The sequence below is a fragment of the Nicotiana tomentosiformis genome, unplaced genomic scaffold (genome assembly GCF_000390325.3).
Source record: "Nicotiana tomentosiformis unplaced genomic scaffold, ASM39032v3 Un00115, whole genome shotgun sequence".
In the NCBI taxonomy this organism is placed as follows: Eukaryota; Viridiplantae; Streptophyta; class Magnoliopsida; order Solanales; family Solanaceae; genus Nicotiana; species Nicotiana tomentosiformis.
Window position 1 is genome coordinate 151151 of NW_027174674.1, and position 8850 is coordinate 160000.

Below are 8850 nucleotides of genomic sequence, written 5' to 3' on the forward strand. Positions count from 1 at the left end.
TTGATCTATAACTCAGGGGATAACCTATGTATTTTGCCATCGATAAACAATACTCCCCTCGGTCCACTTTAAGTAATTTGAATGAAAAAAAGTTCATTATTACCCATATACTATTGTAAACAGTATATGTTTGTCCTCCGTTTCACTTTCGCTAATTTTTTGACACACAGGATGCAAGTCAGCTTTCCATTAATTCTTAGCCTAGTCTCCACTAAACTATTCCCCTTCTCTTTCTTTCTCCTTGAGTTATGACAAAAGTAGCGACCAAAATGGTGGAACCTCTATCACTGGAAAACTCCATCTCGTTGAAGGTCCATCCAAAACCCTTGGATCTGGTCGGATGTGACCGGTAAAGATCACTGGAGCTTTAGTCGAAATCTGGACGGAAATAACACCTACGAGTCCGCTCCGGTTGGTCTTTCTTTGTTCATAACAACGGCCTCCGGAAGTAATCTTTAAGCTCAGCTACCAGATCGTGACCACCGAATTTTAGCCGAAAAACGCAATTCCGACGACCTTTATGAACTTTCGGCTGTCTGAGCATTTCTCCAGCGACTCCTTGTGTGCTTTTAATGTTGTTACGATGTTTATCGCCGTGGTAGCAATGCCATCTTCGGAAGTTAACTTTGGTATGTCATTTGGTGGCCTTTCTTTCTCTTAATCTGGCCGGAATACACGAACTCCGGTGACTGCTAAGTTTTCGGCGACCCTGTTGTTTTGGACGTCGCTCTTTAGCGTATTGGTGTGATTTTTCTGTTGTGAAATTGGTATGCTTTGTCGATTGCTTGTGATTATCCATGATTTGGTGTCGCTCACACTTTCACTGTTTCTCCGTCTCTTGGCCCATGATTTTCTCGATTGATCTTGTTTGTCACATGCTACATCTTTGATGGTTGAAATTATTTTTACTAAATTTTCAATTGTGTTCTTGATATAGTAGTTTGGACGTGCATTCTAATCTTGTGCTTTAATAAATTGTGGGTATAGTTTTTCCTAAGTCTCTATCTGATTGAATGATTATAAAAAAAGCACAACGTTTTGAGGCCACCTGCGTTCGCCGCTGGAGAATTTTGTGACCCTTTATGAAGTTGTTTGGATTCACCGGTGCTATCACTCATCTCTGTTTCAAGTTTGGAAATTCAGTTTGTTGGTTGGTTGATGGATAATACGTTGCTCTATTTTTGAGCTCGTTTCCAGTGGAGTGAAATGGGTCGTTACAAACTAGGCTAAAAATTAATGGATAGCTGACTTGGATCCTATGTGGTAAAAACATTGTGGGGTCAGGTGCTACATTGACCATCTCTCAGGGTTAAGGACAATTCCACTTACTTCGTTAACGGTAGGGTGAATTTTGGACGTAAAATAAAACGGAGGACAAACATATACTATTTACTATAATACGTACAAGGGCAATAATAAGCTTTTTCCCTTAAGAAATTTATTTTTTAGTGTTAATTAATAATGTAATTGATCATATTAACCTTAATTTTTTCATTAGAAATACAACAAATACTCCTAGGTTCTTTACTCCAAGGGCACCTTTGAAAAAAAGATATTAATTCTTTCTTGATATTTGAAAAAATCAAATATTATACTATGGACCACAAAAAAAGTCAAAAAATTACTTAAAGTAAACCGGAGAAAGTACCGGCAAGGTCCGCCATTAAGCTTGTTTCGGGAAAGACCATATTTTTAGTAGTGTAAGTTTAATGTCACGATAATTCACACAACTTTAAATATCTCCTAAGTCCTAATATTTATAAATCATAGTTAGTCTTTATCCACTCGCGAGCATTCTACTATTTCGTAGTATAGCATTAAATAGTTCGGTAAGCTATCATCCTCGACTATCTCCCAGATACGCCAAAACACCTCTGTGAATATCACGTGGACCACATGCTTTTCTGATCCTCATAATTTATTTTATGAGAAGATTGATCACATTTACAAGAAAACACTTACTTTGTGGGGGGTTTTTGGTCAAATTGTGACAGTTTTTGACCCCCACAAAAAGAATTTTGGCGGTTTCTAGAAGTGCCACAGTTACCTTTGCCACGAGCATTATTGCGTCGGCTTTCTAAAACCTCCATGACAACCGCCACAAAATGAATTTTTAATTTGTGGGGGTTTTGAAAGATAATTAGTGCTAGTTTAAAATCCCCGCAATATAATTTTGATGTGTCAAAAAAAATATATTGCAAGGGTTTATAAACCCCCTCAATATGATCACAATGGTTCAGAAAAGATATTGTGGGAGTTTAAAAACCTCCAAAATATAATTTAAATATTTTTAAAAAACAAAAGCTATGTGGGGGTTTTGAAAGACAATTAGTGCTAGTTTAAAACCCCCGCAATATGATTTCGATGTGTTAAAAAAAAATATTGTAAGGGTTTATAAACCCTCTCAATATGATCATAATGGTTCAAAAAAAATATTGTGGGGGTTTAAAAACCCCCAAAATATAATTTAAATATTTTTTTAAAAACAAGTTATGTGGGGGCTTTTGAAAGACAATTAGTGCTAGTTTAAAACCCCCGCGATATGATTTCGACATGTAAAAAGAATAATGCGAGGGTTTACAAAACCCCATTAATATGATCATAATAGTTCAAAAAAGATACTGTGGGATTTATAAACCCCCAAAATATGATTTAAATATTTTTTTAAAAAAACAAAAGCTATGTGGGGGTTTATAACTGCTACAATATAATATTAGTGTTCTAAAAACAATAGTGGCAGTTTATTTCTGCCACCATCCTTTCTTTTCAGTCAATTTTCTGTTGCTGCTTACTGATGAAACTCATTTACCTTAATCACAGATGACAGCCAATGCATTATCAGAAAGTGCAGAAGAGTGTTATGCAAATGGTATAGACTCTTTTGTATCAAAGAGTTACATTCCAAAAGTTAAAAGAGTGTCTTCAACAGTATCTGTCATGACATCTTTCCTTGTGAATGTATGCAAACTGTACAAGAAAAGAAGAAAATGAATGTGCTAGATAATTTTGTAATCAGTGTATCAAGTTGTAATCAGTGAAGCAAAACCATTAATTTCTTCTTGCAAATACAAAATGTGCCCCGGTGAAGGTCCATATTTACTTCTACAAATATAACATTTTCAGTAAAGAATAAAGCAAAGCAAATTTTGAACTAGCATTATTTGGACATAATTTAGCTCCTCAGAGACAAGCAAGGAGATTCTAATTATGACACTCTATTGGTGCTATCATTAATTGAGTGCCAAAACCAAAATTCATACTAAACTACCTTAGATCTATCACTACTAGCAATATTTCTAACTCCAGCGCAACTATAACTATGTATAATCTCATTTCCAGAGAGACTAAGACGGTACCTGTAATAGAGTATCATCTTGAAACAGGCTTCTGAAGAAGAGCTAAGTAAACCTCCCCATTCTTCACACCACTAGCATCATTCTTATTTGCTACTGCCCACTTCACCTTCTTGTAGTTCAATTTTCAAATCAGGGGTTGGAAAACCTTCTCAAGATCTGCCTTTTTACTAAAGAAATGATCCAACCATAAATAGCCACCACCCCTCAACACTCTATCAACATCAAAAAACAAGAACTCCATCATTGTCAATGGAATCCACCTACTCACAGCATGGCCACATCTCACAATCGGAACAAACATAGTGATCTAGATGTTTATTTTGTTCAATAGTCATGCCCACACAGGCTAGATGATGCCTACAAAAGACTAAAGGAACGAATTGTAAGAAATAAAAGCATGCAATGTATAATGGACACAGATGTGTTTTGGTTTAACCAATCAGATCAGCCTCCAAGGTACAGTTGTGTCTTCAGAACAATGACTCTTAACAGATTATATACAATATGGCTAGATCATTTGAGATATGGAAGTCTCATTGCTATTACTCAAACAAGCATGAAACGAATTGTAAGAAATAAAAGCATGCAATGTATAATGGACACAGATGTGTTTTGGTTTAACCAATCAGATCAGCCTCCAAGGTACAGTTGTGTCTTCAGAAACTCTTAACATATTATATACTATATGGCTAGATCATTTGAGATATGGAAGTCTTTTATGTATGCACAGAACCTTTAGATAGGCCTCTGAATTTATCATGTTGGAAACTAAGAAAATGACACGGCAATTTCTTGTTCTTCTTTTTAGATAAGTTGATACAAATGAAACTACCCCTTTACTTAATATTTAGTGCTTTACACAAAACAATCATAGTGCAAAGATCAGCCGGGACTTTCCAGTGCTCTTCAATGTATATTGCACATAGTGAATAGTGAAGAAAAATATGCAAGAAAAACATTGCACTAGAGTTAAGAAGAAATGTCCGATTCTTAAAGATAACTGAAAACTAATAAAGTAATAGAACTCTCTAAGAAGGCAGAGCAGAGTTGGCCCAACTGTTAAGAGAACTCTTTTTATGTCCTATTTCATGTTCACTACAATTTATTTATTGGTTTTCCAATCTTCAACGGAGAGGAAATTAATGTAAGTAATTAATTTTTGAAATCAGCAACTTAAGCAAAAAGATGAATTGATGCGTACCTCTCCTTGCACTCCACACAATTCAGCACAGGTGCCAACAGCATTTTCATCCATTCCACTGCACATCTGCCAAAAGCACAGAACATGAGTTAAAAACTGTTTAGAGTCAAAAACAGGCAGTTTAACCCAGCATATTCATCATCCAATGCAAGTTTGACCAATAGATCAGTTCAGTCAAATCTTGCAGCATCATAACATAGCTATCAAGAATCCATATGCTCAACACTTGGATATGAGCAGACTTGTGATACTAAAGATGATGCATGGTAACTTTCATGTTTCGAAAGCTCAGGAAAACAGCATAGGAGCATATGGTATCTATAATAAATTTCCTTTTGGTACTGGACGGTTGTCCAGAGCCAGAGTAAAACTGAAGTTTCTCAAACCATTAAGTTAAGCTTCTCAATCTTGTACAAGTCTGTCTCTTATATAGAGGTACGAGCTTTGTTAGATCCAGTTAAGATTCTCTACAAAAGAACAAAATCCATGTGCAGAAATAGAACTTACTTGCAGTAGGAACATATCTCTTGGCATTATAACATCTTCTGGAGAATGGCAAACTCCTTCCAACTTGATGACCTCCAGCAACTACTGAGCATAAAAGAGGTTGGGGTCAACATTAATGATGAGGAATCCATCCCATATTATCCAAAGAAGACATAAAGGAATAATTTTAGGCATGCCCACATTGATTTAAATAGGATCTAGAACACTTGCCTCTTCATGTTCAGCTGTGTGTGCCAGTGGAAGTATCACTTGACCCCCAAAATTACAGACTCGGGCCCCAGGTAGGCTGCAAGGACCAACTTTAATAGCTGCAGCTGCGTAGGCATCAATATCATTGTCTACCCATTCTGATCGATGCTCGCGCAGAAACCTGAGAAGTACTGCAGGAGTCACACTCTGAACAACAGAAACAGGAAGATGTCAAAAAGCAAGATAAGAATATGGTCAAGTCAAGATAAAGTACATAAGGAGGAGGAGAAACTGTGTCAAGAAATTGATTGGGAAAAGCAAGCAACATCACTGGTAATAGCAGATCGTGTCCTCCATTTTACCATTTCACGTTTTTCAAGCAATTAAATATCTACAATTTGGGCGGTCTATCTTGCACTATACAAGACGACCATATCAGCATAAGTCATTGTGAACCCAATTTTAATCTTCTAAGGGGTTAAAAGCACCAAAATGTACTTATCTACATTGCATAGGAGAACAACTAAAGCCAAGCTAATCTAGATTCTAGATACACTATCAACTTACCAAAATGGCCTTTTCTTTTAATTTGGTTGTCTAAGACTCTAAGTTATATCCTTGCCATAAAAATTAGTCTTTCCGTAGCCCAAATACAGAGATTGAGAAGAGAAGAGAAAGACCAAGTGATCCAATTTACTTGACTATTCTCATCAATATTGTTTACCATAAACTCATCCGGATTATATGGCATCTCGCATTTGCAATACCTTCAGAGCAACAAAAAAGAATTATGAGCATAAAGAACATTACTCGACTTCAATCAGCAACCATGCGGAATTTCATACACTTACAGTGGAACCATATCTGGCACAAAAGCTCTAGTTGTCGTTTTATACTTGAACCGGCAGTAGTAATCCTCCGGACCAACATTTTCAAGCTTAGTATAGTTCCTAAAAGAATGAACATTGCATTTTCCTACTATATTGTGGGAAATTCGAACATCGTAGTGGTCCGACAACAATAATTCCTTTGCTCCATGAAACTTTCTCCGCCCTCCCATTGATTCCTCTAGCGGGTAATACCATCTAACATGATAACAAATTTGTTCTTCCAACTATTATTTTTTGTCCCTTACTCTCTCTCAGTTCTTTCAATACTTTCATCTTTTTTCCAAGAGATCCTCTTATGGCAAACAAATATGAATACCACAGATTAAAAAGAGGTGAATCAAATATAAAAAGGTGAATCAAATATGAATACAACAACAATCTAGTGGGATCCCACAAGTGGGGTCTGCGGAGGGTAATGTATACGCAGACCTTACCCCTACTATGGAGGGCAGAGAGACTGTTTCCGAAAGACCCTCGACTCGAGAGGAAGAATAAGAACAAGTAAATAACAACGTTATGTGGATAAAACATTATAAAAAATCTTTATTGTTTAGTTCGCCTCTTTAAGATAAGCCTATTTTGTGCCTAGCTTCAGCACCTAAGCATGCTTTATGCGAGCTTTTGACAACACTTTAGGCTGCAGATTTAGGAGTAAAATAAACTTTCCAACAGGAATATCACTACTCAGAAAAATTCAACAATACTGTGAACTATGCAGCTAATATGTTATAAGAATCAAGGTGCACAACCTGATTTGACCGGGTAACTGGTAGTAAAGGGCACAACTATACCTCCATGTGATGCTATCAGCCTATAACACGGTCTCTGTCGGATTTAGTCTCAAACAAGGTACTAACCAAGTAACATACTGGACCTTGGCTTCCTATTTTCAGCCATATGACTTGTATGTTGCAACCTGACCAACAATGTGTTCTACATAACTACTCCATAAGAGGATTTATTGACAACTCTTCAGCATAACGAAAAAGATACTTATGAAGTCAAAAGGTTTGATCATAGGAGGAAAACAATGCCAGAAAAGTAATTTCGTTTAAAGTTGAGGTTTGACAGGTGATGCCTCATCCGATGCAAAGGTAACATTCATGCGAGAAGGTGAACACGTCCAGAGAAACTTATCTGGTTTCCAGTAAATCTTAAGTATGGAGTTTGAGTCGTTAATTATGAGATGAGAACAAAGTAAAAACATTAATGTGGTTCAAGGAAAAGAAATCAGTACATCTAATACATAATGACAATCTAATAAAAATAAAGCTCCCAAAAACTAAAGATAAAGTAAGATAACTAAGTTTAAGAGCCTGTAATAAAATTTAATCGCTGTATGCTTGGCTGCAATTTGAAGTTGAAAAACCATCCAAAACAAAGTTAGCTATAGCATACAAGCATACCTCAAGGTATCAGTAAATGAGTGTACAGCAGCTTTGGATGCACTATAAGCACCTGACCATGGTCCCAGATCCAAAGCAATGCAACCTCCAACATTTACGATTTTCCTTTCTTCTTGGATGCCATGTGAGGAACAACAGATTGAATTAACCTTATCATTTCTAAATATGCTTTCAAACCAAATATGAATGACATTCTAAATATACTTATACATCAAATAAATAAAATAAACACTACTTACTTATGCAATACTATTACCTTCGGGTAAAGTAACATATTAAATAAAATTTCTATTCAAACATGTATGTACCAGCTGCTAAGTTAGTAGCAACATTTGTCTCTACTACATCATCAATTATATGGTCTGTAGCTAGTTGTACATACTCATCACCATCACCAAAAAGCTGTTCGAGTTCTTGCTCTTGGTATGGTTCATTCTCATATACTTCATCTTCCACTACTTCTTCTCCCATATCATACATATCTCTTGGCTTTAGATGCATAGCAACACTCCACCCTTTATTGACAACATCATCCACATAGTACACCATTTGTGCTTGAGATGCTTCAATGTAAGGCTCATGTTCTTCACGTTCACCGGTATGAATCAATCTATCAAAATTAACACAATTTAAGTTCCAACGATCCTTTTTATACCCTCTATCTCGAGCAGTATCAGCCCATCTACATTTGAAAAGAACAACCTTGAATCGACCATAATAATTAATCTCAAGAATATCTTCTAACTTCCCATAATATGGTAACTCTGCTTGCGTTAAATTTCCGTCAATACTACTTGCAACACATGATGTTTTAGAAGTTAAGAAAACTCCACTATTCTGTGTTCTTAGACCTTCTTCTCGAGCCAAAGTTCAAAATTTGGACCCATTGATGTTATATGCAGTAAAACATCTTGCAACTACCGATGGACCTCGTGCGAGAAATTTTAGATCAATAGACATTGTATCTATTGTGTCTGGATTCATAATCTAAATCAAAACAAAATTGTCTTAGTGAAGTTTGCTCATTCAAACCAAATGTAAACAATAACTGATGATTACTTACTCACCCGCTTTTGGAACCAATCAACAAACTCTTTATTAACTCTCCTCTCTATCTCTGTAGGTGAAGGTCTTCTTCTTGAACTCCTCCTTATGTACTATCTAAACTCACTATATGAAATAATTAAATTAATGTTAAAGAAAAAGACTAGCCTGCTCAAACATTACAATGATAAAGAATATAAAGTTTGTATGAGTTACTCACTCCACAAATGGCGTGACTATTGCACAATTCAAAAGCA

The 8850-nt window shown here is 36.0% G+C and overlaps 1 protein-coding gene across 6 annotated transcripts; it reads right to left on the reverse strand.

Moving 5' to 3' along the window:
• Window positions 1–3004: 3004 nt before the first annotated feature.
• LOC117276174 (uncharacterized) lies at window positions 3005–8850 on the reverse strand. 6 transcript variants are annotated; one of them, XM_070192462.1, is made up of 9 exons: window positions 8814–8850; window positions 8617–8719; window positions 7858–8536; window positions 7550–7658; window positions 6105–7059; window positions 5275–6020; window positions 5065–5145; window positions 4558–4623; window positions 3005–3568 (listed from the first exon to the last, which is right to left on the reverse strand). In XM_070192462.1, the coding sequence occupies exons 3-5, from the start codon at window positions 8096–8098 to the stop codon at window positions 6996–6998; spliced, it is 414 nt and encodes a 137-aa protein (XP_070048563.1). In that variant the 5' UTR covers window positions 8099–8536; window positions 8617–8719; window positions 8814–8850; the 3' UTR covers window positions 3005–3568; window positions 4558–4623; window positions 5065–5145; window positions 5275–6020; window positions 6105–6995. The 6 variants fall into 6 exon arrangements, with proteins under 6 accessions (XP_070048563.1, XP_070048562.1, XP_070048559.1 ...); XM_070192461.1 differs by having other exon boundaries at window positions 3005–3713; XM_070192458.1 differs by having other exon boundaries at window positions 3005–3723.

Excerpts from the sequence above, each read along its gene's own strand:
- LOC117276174 (XM_070192462.1), bottom strand. The coding sequence starts at position 8,098 with ATGGTGTACTATGTGGATGATGTTGTCAATAAAGGGTGGAGTGTTGCT. Across the intron at positions 7,659-7,857 it reads TGCTACTAACTTAGCAGCTG|AAAGGAAAATCGTAAATGTT; the intron begins GTACATACATGT and ends GCATCCAAGAAG. Across the intron at positions 7,060-7,549 it reads TCATTTACTGATACCTTGAG|GTTGCAACATACAAGTCATA; the intron begins GTATGCTTGTAT and ends ATTGTTGGTCAG.